General features: G+C 38.1%; 1 protein-coding gene across 1 annotated transcript in view; it reads right to left on the bottom strand.

Annotated features, from left to right (window-relative positions):
• obscna (obscurin, cytoskeletal calmodulin and titin-interacting RhoGEF a) overlaps nt 1-15,055 on the bottom strand; it is a 45,825-nt gene that overhangs the window by 19,912 nt on the left and 10,858 nt on the right. Inside the window, exons 17-40 of the mRNA XM_089119740.1 lie at nt 14,758-15,024; nt 13,667-13,933; nt 13,324-13,590; nt 12,126-12,392; nt 10,931-11,197; nt 10,532-10,798; nt 10,184-10,450; nt 9,809-10,075; nt 9,256-9,522; nt 8,910-9,176; nt 7,971-8,240; nt 7,572-7,850; nt 7,184-7,441; nt 6,021-6,287; nt 5,575-5,841; nt 4,665-4,931; nt 4,160-4,426; nt 3,816-4,082; nt 3,472-3,738; nt 2,292-2,558; nt 1,866-2,132; nt 811-1,077; nt 427-693; nt 54-320 (exon numbers count right to left, since the gene is read on the bottom strand). Of these exons, the coding sequence (XP_088975866.1) occupies nt 54-320; nt 427-693; nt 811-1,077; nt 1,866-2,132; nt 2,292-2,558; nt 3,472-3,738; nt 3,816-4,082; nt 4,160-4,426; nt 4,665-4,931; nt 5,575-5,841; nt 6,021-6,287; nt 7,184-7,441; nt 7,572-7,850; nt 7,971-8,240; nt 8,910-9,176; nt 9,256-9,522; nt 9,809-10,075; nt 10,184-10,450; nt 10,532-10,798; nt 10,931-11,197; nt 12,126-12,392; nt 13,324-13,590; nt 13,667-13,933; nt 14,758-15,024 (6,414 nt within the window). The remainder of the gene's footprint in view (nt 1-53; nt 321-426; nt 694-810; nt 1,078-1,865; nt 2,133-2,291; nt 2,559-3,471; nt 3,739-3,815; nt 4,083-4,159; nt 4,427-4,664; nt 4,932-5,574; nt 5,842-6,020; nt 6,288-7,183; nt 7,442-7,571; nt 7,851-7,970; nt 8,241-8,909; nt 9,177-9,255; nt 9,523-9,808; nt 10,076-10,183; nt 10,451-10,531; nt 10,799-10,930; nt 11,198-12,125; nt 12,393-13,323; nt 13,591-13,666; nt 13,934-14,757; nt 15,025-15,055) is intronic.

Raw genomic sequence — 15,055 nt, 5'->3', positions numbered from 1 at the left:
TTTGTATTATATTTAATTACTAACTTATTTTTAAAATATAGGAATAAATGTACCTTTTATAACAAGAGAAGCTGTTGTCTCCATCCTAGCAGCACAGCATTTGTAGACACCACTGTCCTGACATTTTAAATCATGGATCTGAAGGTGTAATTCAGAGCCATCTTGTTTAATCTCATACTTGTTTCCTGGTTTCAGCAACACTGCTCCCTTTTTCCACTGCACAGGAACTCCGGGTTTAGAGAGCTCACAGGTCAAGAACGCGGTTTCACCTTCCTCAGCTTCAAGACTTTGAAGTCCCTTGCAGAAGTATATTGGTTGCTCTACATGCAGAAGTAAAAATAAAGTTCTTCATGTATGAAAGAAGTTCTACATGGACAAAACATAAGAAACGGAAGATGTTGCACTAAAATAATCTCTGTACTGTACCTTTCACTGTAATTGAACCATTAGTCACCAGGTTCCCAGCACAACATTTGTAAGTCCCGCTGTCCTGAGCTGTTAACTCATGGATCTGAAGCTGTAGTTGATGGCCATCCTGTTTAATCTCATATTTTTTACTAGGCTTGAGTATCACTGCTCCCTTCTTCCACTGCACTGAAACTCCAGGTTTAGAGAGCTCACAGCGCAATATGACTGTCTTACCCTCCTCTGCTTCTTGGTTTTGGAGCTCCTCAGAGAAGATCAATGGATGTTCTGGTGAGGGAAAACAAAAATGCTTATGTCTTTACAAGCTAAACAGAAAAAAGTACACATGAACAGATCAATGAATTGATTCCTCTATTCAAACGACATTTAAATTAATTCCCTTACCCTTCACTTCAAGAGAAGCATTCGTGACAATGTTACCAGCACAACATTTATAAGAGCCACTGTCTCCAATTTTCAGGTCATATATTTGAAGCTGCAGAAGACAACCATCTTGTTTCATCTCATACTTGTTTCCAGGTTTCAGCAATGCTGTTCCCTTCTTCCACTGCACTGCAACTCCAGGTTTAGAGAGCTCACAGGTCAGGGCAGTCACTTTACCTTCCTCAGCTTCAAGGCTTTGGAGGTTCTTGCAGAAAAATATAGGTTGCTCTGGATGTGGGGAAATAAAATACATTTAATGTTTTTAAAATTTGTGGTTTTATTCACAAAAAGTATTCTTAATGAATTATCAGAACACCCAGGTTCAATGGCAAGCAATCTTGTCAGAATGGTACATGGAAAGAGTATAAGGTGATTCAGAAGTTTCTCTAAAACACATTCTGTACCTTTCACTGTAAAAGAGCAAGTAGTCACCAGGCTCCCAGCACAACATTTGTAAGTCCCGCTGTCCTGAGCTGTTAGCTCATGGATCTGAAGCTGTAGTTGATGGCCATCCTGTTTTATCTCATATTTTTTACTAGGCTTGAGTATCACTGCTCCCTTCTTCCACTGCACTGAAACTCCAGGTTTAGAGAGCTCACAGCGCAATATGGCTGTCCTGCCCTCCTCTGCTTCTTGCTTTTGGAGCTCCTCAGAGAAGAACAATGGCTTTTCTGGAGAGGGTAAACAAAATGCTTTAACATGTTCATCAAAAAAAAAAAATAACACATGATAAGATTAATTAATTAATTCTTAAGTCAATTAATTAATTCTTACGATCAAAATGTAGAAAAATGTCAGTTACACTTTATTTAAGTTTAAGTTAGGCTTGGCATAACTACAAAGATGTATATTTGTTATAAAAACAACCAAATACTATCTTGATTTTCATGTTTAGCTTATTTTAATACTTGTTTAGTCTTATTTTAAATCATTTTAAGTCAAATTGAGGGCCCCATAGAGGTTTGTTGAGGCCCCCTAGTGAGCCCCAGCCCCCTGGTTAAGAACCACTGACTTACCTTTTATCACAAGGGAAGCAGTTGTGACCAGGCTTCCAGCACAACATTTGTAAGTCCCGCTGTCCTGAGCTGTTAACTCATGGATCTGAAGTTGTAGTTGATGGCCATCCTGTTTAATCTCATATTTTTTGCTAGGCTTCAAAAGCACGGTTCCTTTCTTCCACTGAACAGAAACTCCAGGTTTAGAGAGCACACAGTGCAATATTGCTATCTTGTCCTCCTCTGCTTCTTGGTTTTGGAGCTCCTCGGAGAAGAACAATGGCAGTTCTGGAGAGGGAAAACAAAAATATGCATGTCTTTACATGTTCAACAATAAAACCCCACAAAAATAAATGCACACATGAACAGATTAATTAATTATTTCCAATGTCATTCGTTTGTTAAAGTTCAAAATGTGGGAAAATGCCATTTGAAAAAATGACTTACCTTTTACCTCAAGAGAACCAGTTGTGACCAGGCTTCCAGCACAACATTTGTAGGGTCCGCTGTCCTGAGCTGTTAACTCATGGATCTGAAGCTGCAGTTGATGGCCATCCTGTTTTATCTCATATTTTTTACTAGGCTTGAGTATCACTGCTCCCTTCTTCCACTGCACTGAAACTCCAGGTTTAGAGAGCTCACAGCGCAATATGGCTGTCCTGCCCTCCTCTGCTTCTTGGTTTTGGAGCTCCTCAGAGAAGAACAATGGCTTTTCTGGAGAGGGAAAGCAAAATCATATATGCTTTTACATGTACATCAAAAAACAAATTAACACATGATAATATTAAATAATTAATCCTTAAGTCAATTAATTAATTCTCACGATCAAGTTTAAGTTTAAGTTAAGCATGGCAAAGTACAACTACAAAGATGTATATTTGTTATAAAAACAACATAATACTATCTTGATTTTCATGTTTAGCTTATTTTAATACTTGTTTAGTCTTATTTTAAATCATTTTAAGTCAAATTGAGGGCCCCATAGAGGTTTGTTGAGGCCCCCTAGTGAGTCCAGCCCCCTGGTTAAGAACCACTGACTTACCTTTTATCACAAGGGAAGCAGTTGTGACCAGGCTTCCAGCACAACATTTGTAAGTCCCGCTGTCCTGGGCTGTTAACTCATGGATCTGAAGCTGTAGTTGATGGCCATCCTGTTTAATCTCATATTTTTTGCTAGGCTTCAAAAGCACGGTTCCTTTCTTCCACTGAACAGAAACTCCAGGTTTAGAGAGCACACAGTGCAATATTGCTATCTTGTCCTCCTCTGCTTCTTGGTTTTGGAGCTCCTCAGAGAAGAACAATGGCAGTTCTGGAGAGGGAATTCATACATGCTTTTACATGTTCATCATAAAACAAATTAACACATGATAAGATTAATTAATTAATTATAATCAAAATGTACAAAAATGGCAGTTACACTTTATAGTTTAAGTTAAACTTGTCATAACTACAAAGATGTGTATTTGTTATAAAAACAACCAAATACTATCTTTATTTTCATGTTTAGCTTATTTTAATACTCGTTTAGTCTTATTTTAAATCCTTTTAAGTCAAATTGAGGGCCCCATAGAGGTTTGTTGAGGCCCCCTAGTGAGCCCAGCCCACTGGTTAAGAACCACTGACTTACCTTTTATCACAAGGGAAGCAGTTGTGACCAGTCTTCCAGCACAACATTTGTAAGTCCCGCTGTCCTGAGCTGTTAACTCATGGATCTGAAGCTGTAGTTGATGGCCATCTTGTTTTATCTCATATTTTTTACTAGGCTTGAGTATCACTGCTCCCTTCTTCCACTGCACTGAAACTCCAGGTTTAGAGAGCTCACAGCGCAATATGGCTGTCTTACCCTCCTCTGCTTCTTGGTTTTGGAGCTCCTCAGAGAAGAACAATGGATGCTCTGGTGAGAGGAAAATAAAAATATCTCAATAATGTCCAACTGAAATTTTAACAACTGCATTCCATAAAAATACACACCTTTCACGTCAAGAGAAGCTGTGGTCACCAAGCTACCAGCACAACATTTGTAGATGCCACTGTCCTGACTGTTCAACTCATGTATAAGAAGCTGTAATTTACAGCCATCTTGCTTAGTCTCATATTTGTTTCCTGGTAGAAGCAACAGCATTCCCTTCTTCCACTGCACGTCCACTCCAGTTTTAGAGATCTCACAGCTCAGAATGGCAGTCTCACCTTCTTCTATTTCTTGTCTTTGGAGCTCCTCGCAGAAATACAGAGGTTGTTCTGGATGCAGAAAATAAGTATGTTAATGTTTATTAATGTGTATTCTAGCAACTCATCTACATTGAATAAATATATACCTTTCACATCCAGGGATGCTGAGGTCAATAGACTACCAACACAGCATGTGTAGACACCACTGTCTTGGCTTGTGAGCTCATGGATCTGAAGTTGCAGTTCACCACCATTCTGCTTTATTTCATACTTTCTTCCAGGCTTTAGCAGTACAGATCCCTTCTTCCAGTTTACGGCAGCCCCAGGTTTTGAAAGCTCGCAGCAAAGAAAGGCAGTTTCCCCCTCCTCTGCTTCTTGACACTCAAGCATCTTGATGAAGTACAAAGGTTGTTCTAAAAAATAAATTGAAAATAAATAAGCAAATAAATAAGCATTTCATTTTGTTTTTATTTTTTGAATACATATTTAATTATTGTGCTTTTTGTCCATGAACGGTCACTTGAATGCATTCATGAGTTTTGATCAAAGACCTGATGACATTCAGTCAGTGTAAAAATACAAGTCAGCAAGTCAAAAAAAGAGAAATACACACAAACCCTTAGTATGACCCTCTAATGTCACTGCTCTCACCTTTGACTGTAACTGATGCTGTAGTAACCAGGCTTCCAGAGCAGCACTTGTAAGTGCCACTATCCTGACGTGTAAGGTCATGGATCTGCAGATGTGCTTTGCAGCCATCTTGTTTCATCACATATTTGTTTCCTGGTCTCAGTCGTATTGCTCCCTTCTTCCACTGCACTTCAACTCCAGGTTTAGACAGCTGACAGCAAAGGAAGGCTATCTCACCCTCCTCTGCCTCCTGGTTATGGAGTTCCTCACAGAAGAAAAGAGGTTGATCTGAAAAGGGAGAGTAAATTGTTTCGTTTTGTCTTTTAGTAAACATACAGCATAATGACGCCTAAAAACCCAGATTATCATTGTACTGTATAAACACTCTGTTGTAAACCTTTAAGGATGCATTGATATTAAAATTTTGATTGATACCAACAAACCAATAATCATTTTCATGTAGTGTATCTGGACAGCGTCAAGGCGACTCATGCATTCCAACACTTGGAAACCGTTCAAACCCCTGTCTTCGGCCGGTAACTCACAAGTAGGGTGCCAGAGAGCCGGCACCTAATTGCTTTAATTGACATATTTGTGGCATATGCGAGAGAAAAACAAACAACCATAAATTCGAAGGTGTGAGCCTCAAACAGATTTGTATCGTTCAACACCCCCTCCACGACAAGAAAGGAACTCGAGGTGGCCGAAGCGAAGCTCCCCCAAGACGCACACACACACCCATACATAGACTTTTTCATTAACTTCCTCATGTAAAGACATTACTAAGATATATTTGATGTGTTTTTATGTTTGCAATCTTATACAAATAAAACATTACAGTACAAACAATCAAATATTCAATATCAACTGATACGGATACATTTAAATATAAACCATAACTGTTCTGGCATGTTATACTGTACAAACCTACCTTTGACAATAATATTAGACCGTGTTTCTAGATTGCCAGCACAGCATCTGTAGATGCCACTGTCTTGACTTGTGAGGTCATGGATCTGAAGTTGTACTTCATTGCCCTCTTGGATCATTGCATACTTCTTTCCATTCTTCAGGAGCATTGCCCCCTTCTTCCACTGTATTGATACTCCAGGTTTAGAAAGCTCACAGCTCAAGAAAGCTGTTTCACCTTCCTCTAATTCTTGGTTTTGAAGCTCTTCACAGAAAAACAGAGGGCGCTCTGTGGTATCAGAGGAGAAGAAACAGTGGTAAAACAATGTTCATTAAGCAAAAGAAATGCTTGTATTTAATGAATGGATCTTATAAAGTGCCACTGAATATTTTCATTAATTTACTGACTTTTAGTTACAATACAATCAAATACAATATATATAGACAAGCAATTATTTTGGTTCATACCTTTCACAGTAATACTGGCCCTTGTCTCAATGCCATCGGCACAACACCTGTAGGCCCCACTGTCCTGACTTGTGAGGTCATTGATCTGTAGCTGTAGCTCACATCCATCCTGTTTAATCTCATATTTGTTACCCGGTCTAAGCAGAACTGCTCCCTTCTTCCACTCAACTGCAACTGCAGGTTGAGACAGCTCACAGCACAAGAAAGCAGTCTCACCCTCTTCTGCTTCTTGGTTTTGGAGCTCCCCACAGAAAAACAAAGGACGCTCTGAAATCAAGCAAAGAACCCTTAAAGGTGCTCTAAGTGATGTCACGCATTTTTTAGGCCACAACATTTTTTGTCACATACAGCAAACATCTCCTCACTATCCACTAGCTGCCTGTCCCCTGAACACACTGTAACAAAACGGCTAACAAACACAAGGATGTAATTATAGAACAATGGAGTCAGCAATAACTTTGGTGAATAAAACGTATGTTTCTAGCAGCTAGCTATCGATCTCTATTGTAAACGATCAAGCAAACTCACAGTAGGGTGACAGTTTGAGTGAATGATTGTTTTCACCAATTGTTTATGAATTTGAATGTTCATTCATACCCTAGTGGCAACTTTGACTAAATTTTTTTACAATGGAGCCATTGTTTATGCTCACTGGGAAACGCGAAGCTAACGTTATCTTTCTATACTTGTATGGGAGCTAGTTATAACCTCAGGTGACAAAACGTTTTATCATGTTTTTCTGGTAATGTCTAAATTGGTGACATTACACCTTGAATGAAGTATCAGTAAAACTACATGGGGAGGGGACAAGATGAGGAGGAGGAGGGAGGGTCTAGCTAGCCTCAGGAACTATCAATGTATTAATTAAAAAATAAATATTTTGATAAATCACATTTTAAAAATATGACAACACATACTAAAATTGATCAATTAATTATTTTTGAATACAGTTAAATGTATCACATATTATTATTACAATTAATATTAATAATAAATATAATAATGATAATAAATTATTGTTAATGTTGGATGATACATAAAAATGGTAATACATCACGTAAAAAAATAAATAATAATAATAATAAAAAAAAAATATATATATATATAGTTATAATTTTCAAGTCTTTATAGTTAGACCAAATGTCTTTCAAGCAGTTCCTTACCTTTGACTGTAAGAGTAGCACTACTCTGCATGTCTCCTGTATCGCACATGTAAATTCCAGCATCCTCTTTTCTGACTTTGTGAATTAGAAGAATATTGCGTTTCCCATGTTTCAGAGGTTCATACTTTTCCCCGGGGAGCAGGGTTACATTATTTCGTTTCCAGGTTACAAGTGTGCTGGAGTCAGAAGTCACGCAGCACAGGGTGGCAGAATCTCCCTCAAAAATGGTCATGTCCTTCAGGTTTTCTTCAATGAAAACTATAAAGAGAGAATGCACTTTAGAGTGTGAAGTTAAATCAACTAATTGGTAATTTGGTATACTTTTCTATATCAATACTGTATTAAAATTAAATGTCTTAGAAAAAAGAAATTGTATCCTTACACTCACCTTTAGGTTTGCTGTTTACACGGAGATGAGCAGAAGTCTTTTCATTTCCCACCACAAAGGACACAACACCTGACTCTTCAGGTGTGGTCATAGTGAGCACCAGCTGGTGTTCTTTGCCACAGATACTCATCTGGTTCATCTCGTTCTCCTGCAGTACATTGGAACCAAGCCACCATACCCTGTCAAGGATGTTCTCGTGTGAAAGTTCACACACAAAGCGCGCGCTCTCGCCTGCAGTAACCGTCAAGTCACGCAGTCCTTTCACAATCCTCACACGCTCTGTAAATGTAACATTTACCGAATAAAGGAATGCACAGGAGTCCTTGAAATTCACTGTGTTTAAAAGCTGAATTTTATTGTTGAATTTATGTAGGCTTGTTATGATTTATTGTACTTTACCTATCACTCTGAGGGTTGTAGACGTCTTCTTGCCTCTGACGCTGCACGTGTACTCGCCAGCGTCCTCCATTCTCAGTTTCCTGATTTCGAGCTCCTGAGTGGCACCTTTACGGTGGAGGGTATATCGCCCACCCTGTGTGATCTGATTTGCATCTTTTCTCCAGGTCACGGGGGCATTGTCGCTAGAGAGTAAACAACTAAACAGGACAGATTCCCCTTCTATTGCTTCTTGACTCTCAAGCTCTTTCTCAAAGAACACAGAAGCAGCAGCTGTGAGAGGTGTGAGGAGAAGTATTAACTCAACAACAACTCAAAAGTATTTGGAGTATTTCGAAAATTAGAAATTGTGTATGCTAACTAGTAGAGTTTATGATATGAAATGACACTATGCGTGTATGATGCTGTGATTCATGAAGGGGTCTCATACAGGGATTGTGAAAGGATCATGAGGGAATCAACAGTCATGGAAATGGCAGAGGTTCAGTTGGGGGACCCTAATTACGGAAAAAGGGATTTTATCATTCTAGGAGAGTTTTATTTGACCAGATTCTATTCAAATGGAAATACACATATATTACTATTTAAACATTTGGTCAGTAAGATTTAACATGTTTTTGAAGAAGTCTCTTAGGCTCACCGAGGCTGCATTTACCAAAAATACGGTAAAAACTGAAAACAGTAATATAGTGAAATATTAGTTCAATTTGAAATACTATTTCATTATATTTCATTACTATTTGACTATATTTTAAATTTATAGCTATCTTGAGGCTACTGACCAGTTTGAATGCCCCATGACCCCGCACCCCCTCATTTTCAGCCCTGGGTATCATAGATTGTTTACAGCACTGTTAAAATGTTGTCAAGATATTGGGTAAAGACACAATGTTACCTAGTGTAAACCCAATGAGAAGGCCATTAAAGCTGCATTGGACCTACCCCTAACATTAACTTCAGCTGATGTCTTCTGGTCTCCAACAATACAGCTATATTCCCCAACATCCACAGGACGGACATTTTTAATGTGTAATTCGGCAACCAATCCCTCCTGCTTGATCTTGTATTTAGTTCCATTGCTGAGCTCCTCGTCCCCTCTCAACCATGTTACTGGTACCCCAGCCTTGGACAACTCGCAGTGCAGAATAACAACACCTCCCTCAGGAGCCTCTTGGTTCTTCAGGTTTTGTTTGAACGTTACTGGCGTGGCTGAAGAGTAGCACATTAGCATGTTAGCTCATTGTGAGCGTAAGCGACAAAATAAGCTACATTTTCTTTCAAAACATACCGAACACTCTGACTGTCGACTTGGTATTCTGCTCCCCACAAATGCATCTGTAGATTCCACTGTCTTCAGGCAAGGCTTTCATGATGATCAGTTCTCTTGTAACATCACATTCCCTGATTTGATACTTATACCCAGATCTGAGAAGCTCTTCCCCTTTTCTCCATTCAACAGGACATCCAGCTTTTGAGAGCTCACAGTGTAATACAAGTGTATTTTCTTCTTCAACTTCCTGATTTTTCAACTTGACTTTAAAAGTGATAGGTGGAACTGGAAACGTCAACCAAATGAGATATGCCTGATTATTTCACAACACAACCATGCAGGCCCTCAAAGCACAGTGAAGCAGAAGCCCAATAGCACAAGAAGCAATAAAATAAAAACAGCAAGCCAAAAAAGCCCAAAATGTGCCAAGCCGCCTCTGCAAAATGTCTGCATGCCTGACCTTTATGGGTTTGCTCAACAGTTGTCTCAGAATCCTTTGTTTTACATGACTAGCAAGCCAAAAAGACCAAAATGTGCCAAGCCGCCTCTGCAAAAAGTCTGCATGCCTTACCCTTAACGGTTAACTCAGCAGTTGTCTCAGAATCCTTGGTTTTGCATGAATAGCTCCCAGCATCACTTGCTTCAACATTATGTATGACCAGTTTGGTGAATGTTCCCTCTTGCTTTATTTCATACTTGTCATTGGGTTTGAGAATAATTCTTCCTTTTCTCCAGTCTACTTGAGTGCAGGGTTTAGAGAGCTCACACCTTAACACAGCTTGTCCACCTTCTTTAGTTACTTCGTTTTGGAGTTCTTGTTTGAAAGTGACGGGTAGAGCTATGGAAACCATGAGAAATGTGTTCAAGTTAAGTTTGAGAATGATTTGAAAGAGGAAAGCTTTTCCTAAAGTATAACAATATCTGATCTTGCAGTAGTAGAGCGTACCCTTGACTTTTACTTCTGCTGTTGTCTTTTCCTGTCCCGTAGTGCAGCTGTAGGAGCTGACATCTTCAAAGTTGACATTCTTGATAAGTAGTTCAGCAATCCTTCCCTCGACCCTCATCTGGTACTTTTCTCCAACTCGCAGCATCTCTTCACCCCTCCACCATTTCACAGCGGCGCCCGGTTTGGAAAGCTCGCAACGCAAAGCAACAGTGTTGCCCTCCACCACTTCTTGATTTCTCAAGTTTTGTTTGAACGTGATTGGGAAAGCTAAGAAATCATAAATATATTTGTGTCACCTAAGGAGAATATTTGTCAAAATTTGCTAAATCGTATGATTGAGTTTCGTACCATTGATTTTAACCGTTGCTTTGGATGTCTGATCAGGGCACACACAAAAGTAGACTCCACTGTCTTCAGGTATGGCTTTCCTGATAACAAGCTCCATTTTAGTTGCAATCTGTCTCATCTGGTACTTTTCTCCAGGCTTAAGTACTTCTTCTCCCTTCAACCACTCCACATCAGCGCTGGCCTTTGAGAGTTCACAGCGCAAGGTGACGTTGTTCCCTTCTTCACCCTCATGATTCGTAAGTTCTTGTTTGAAAGTGATGGGGAGAGCTATACAAAGCAGATGTTGCATATCTGATCATGTTTTTGATCAAATCTTTTCCTAGATTATTTCTATCAAAAATTGGCTAATGCTCAATTACAGGAACTTGAATTTGAAAACTTCCTGGAACTCATTCATACCATTAACTTTGATGGTGGCTTCGGTCTTTTGATCTTCACATACACATCGATAAACTCCACTGTCTTCTGGTTGTGCCTTCCTTATTAGCAGTTCAGCTTTTGCTTCTTTGAGTCTCAATTGATATTTTTCTCCAGTCTTGAGCATTTCTTCTCCTTTCCACCACTCTACTCGAACTCCTGGCTTAGAAAGTTCACAGTGCAAAGTGACACTGTTCCCCTCCTGAGCTTCCTGGTTCTTCAGAGTTATTTTAAAGGTAGCCGGGAGTCCTTCAGAAAGCCAAGAATTGAAAAAATCTGGTTTTCTGAAAGTTATAGGCTCTTCAAAAGTGTGAATGTTGTGTCTTCCCACCCAAGTGTTACCAAAAACTTACCAGTAGACACTTTTTGTGCTCAAACAACTTTAATAACTACAGCAAATTTGTGTTCAACTATCATCTAAATGAATTGAGGTATATTTTATGTATTATGTACACAAACACGCTATAGCTCTTCATAACCTGCCCAAGTTGTAATGAATTGGGCAAAATCTAGACAAAAGCTGCATTTCAACGTTATAGTTTTTATCAACCAATAATATATCAAGGGATTTGTCATTTCAAGACTCCTCTGATGCCAAATATGGAGTGTAATTAGAGGGTATGAATTTAAAGATCATGTAATGAAAATCCAAACAGTGATTTATATCACTGTTGACAGATTAATTAAACCTATGTAGTGGGCTTGTGTAACGACATGACAGCATGCTATAGACCTTAATCAGGGTAGCGCCAAATTTAATTTTAGACAGGAATAAAAATAAGGCTGTGAGGGTTAGAACTTAGAAATACAGTGCGTTCAACAAGCTGATTGTTCAGTTGACCAAAAGTCTTTCCGAAAAAAAAATTCAGAAGACAAGAACTCCCTTTGAATAACAGTTTTGAAACTTTTGAAAATGACGTGATCTAGTGCCTTTATATAGTGCCTGCCAAAGTAAAGACTGTAAGTCTATCCCTCACAACCTCGATTTCATCCTTGTTAAATCCAATATCGCATAACCTGACTAGGGTCAATAGTAGCTGTGGAGTAAATGGCCATTTTAAATGAAATGGAAGAACTTGATCACACAGTGCTAGGAGAAAAAAAATCACATGGTCATGAAAATGAAATGCATATGAAATCCACAGTGTCAAAAATTCAGCAATAATTTGAATATTACCTTGAACCATCAATTTGGCTGTTGATTGTGAATCTTTGGTTTTGCAGGTGTAATTTCCTGCATCATCCTCAACAAGATTATTTATCACCAGTTTGGTTAATCGTCCCTCCAGTTTCATGTGATATTTGGCTCCAGCTTTCAGAATTACTCTACCTTTCCTCCATTCGACTGGAGCACCAGGCTTTGAAAGCTCACAGGTAAATACTGCACTCTCACCCTCTATAGACACCTGGTCCTGAAGCTCTCTACTGAATGTTATCGGAAGAGCTGAGAAAATATTGACATTTTTGGTCTTTTAATATAAACCATTACCTCACAAGCAGAAATCACAGTAGGCCTATGTATCGTTCAAAAGTCTGTTAGATTTGTGTTCAAAATAATTAATTTAGTTAAAGATAAAACATTTTCAAAAAAGCTTTAACAAGGTTTGAAATTGCAACCATTTTGGTGCTGAAGACTGACATGAAGAGAAATCAGACAAGCCATCAGAGAAAATACTGTACCAGGAACAAAGTATATGCGCAAAATATAGGAAGAAATATACAAATACCGAATTGGGGTTTATATAAATGTATCTCTTAAAGGAGTAGTTCACTTTAAAAAAAAAAAACTTTTGCTGAAAATACATTTTTTGTGTGTGTGTGTGTGTTGGAGTCAAAACAGCAGGAATTCCTCTGTCACACACACAGATCTGCTGCAGACACTGTTCTGACACCTGTACCAAACTACACTCAATTTTAAGCTATTACTCCAGTCTTCAGTGTCACATGATCCTTCAGAAACCATTCTTACATGCTGATTTGGTGCTCAAGAAACATTTCTTATTAATATCAATTTTTAAAACATTTCTGCTGCTTAATATTTTTGTGTTAATCGCAGGGGCGTAGAATTTAGTAGGGACGCTAGGGACGTGTCCCTACCAATATCCAGTGACACTGATATCCCTAGCAATAATTTGGATCAAAACTTCCCGATCAAACCTTCCCGTCCCCACCAATTTTAAAATCAAACCTACGCAACTGGTTAATTGTTATAAAAAAATCAGGAGTCTCTGATGAATAGAAAGTTCAAAAGAACAGAAATCTTATGTAATATTACAAATGTCTTTACTGCCACTTTTGATCAATTTAATACATCTTTCCTATTAAATCAATTTAAAGTGGTATTGTATATATTTTTAACATTCTTTAGACCTTACCTTTGACTTTCACTTCAGCTGTGGTCTTTTGGCCTCCAGTCACACAGCTATATATTCCAGCGTCTTCAGAGAAAATATTAGTTATTTCCAACTCAGCTGTCCTTCCATCCAGCGTCATTTGGTACCGTGGCCCTGGAAGGAGCGGTTTATCTCCTTTCCACCATTGCACAGGTACTCCAACTTTGGAGAGCTCACAGTGTAAGGTTATAGATTCCCCTTCAAGAGCTTCTTGGTTCGTAAGTTGTTGTTTAAAAGTAGCTGGAGCACCTGAGCAGCCAACATATGTTTTATAATAAGATAAATTTGCTATCAATTACAAAAACTCAATGAAACAAAACCTTACCAACAATTTTGATTGTAGCTTTGGTCTTTTGGTCTCCACAAACACATCTGTAGACTCCACTGTCTTCAGGTACGGCCTCACAGATGATCAGCTCAACTGATGTGTCTCGTTCTTTCATCTTATACTTCTCTCCAGGCTGGAGCAGCTCGTCTCCATTCCACCATTCTACTGGGACACCGGTTCTGGAAAGCTCACAATGCAATTTTATCGTCTTCCCTTCCTCGGCTACCAGGTTTTTCAGCTTCTCTTTGAAAGTGACAGGTTGACCTAAAGAACAAAAAGAAACAAATAAGTACATCATTATTTACTTTGGCAAACGAACAGGCTAAATTTGTTGTAAACTAGCATTCAACATTAAGTGTGAGACAGTTTCAGGCCAGCTGACTGCAGTCACTTGTCCAAACCAATGCTGAGTTACCACTACAAGTAAATAAATAAATAAATAATACATTAATTGATTTTGACAACCATTTTTATTCCTAGCAAATTATTAGTTATTTTATAATTATTATTATAATTATTTATTATTATTATTTTATTGTTATTCAATTATAATTGTTATTTTATATAGCTGGATAAAATAGATTTTTAACAAAGTTTTGGGGGGAAAAGTTTTTGGGGAAAGTGACATGATTAAACCTGTATAAGTTCTTGCTTGTTTCAAAATTGTACATAATAAATATAAGTATTTATACACACACATACTGCACATACATGTACACACACATATAAAATCACTCTTATACACAGCTTTTTAATAGCTTACACAATCTTTTTATATATGTTCTATATTATTATGTATGTATAATGTTAATAAACCATTTCAATGTTTTTAGAGTTTTAATAAAAAATGAATTGGTGAACATTTTTGTAAAGAATACTTAATAAATATAAATATTTATACATAAGATTTATATATTTCTACATATATTTTAGCAAATATAAAAAAAGCATCGTTAAATAATCACTATTTTGTTTTAGTGGCATTTAATGGCAAAATTGGCAGGTCAAGTAACAGAACCACTGGCCTGACTGGGCAAGTATTTAAAAAAAAATCCTTATTTTGCATGATGACTTTTGAAGTAGCTTACCACTAACAGTAATGTTGGCTGATGTCTGGGCAGTTTCACTTGTGCAGCTATAGACTCCACTGTCCTCTTGTGTCAAATTGAAAATCTTCAGCTCTAGTATGCAGCCTCTCTGCCTGATCTTGTACTTCTCTCCGGACTTGAGCAGGTTGTTCCCCTTTCTCCACTCAACAGGGATGTCTTGTTTGGATATCTCACAATGTAAGATTATGCTGTTTCCCTCCTCAGCTATTTGATTTCTTAACTTCTGTTTGAACGTGATGGGTTGAGCTAAGGAAATATTAAAGAATGTACTGTATAA

This window comes from Pimephales promelas, chromosome 14, assembly GCF_988280905.1.
Source record: "Pimephales promelas chromosome 14, fPimPro1.hap1.1, whole genome shotgun sequence".
Classification (NCBI taxonomy): domain Eukaryota; kingdom Metazoa; phylum Chordata; class Actinopteri; order Cypriniformes; family Leuciscidae; genus Pimephales; species Pimephales promelas.
The sequence above is the reverse complement of the archived record's forward strand: the minus strand, read 5'-3'. Positions and strand labels throughout refer to the sequence as shown.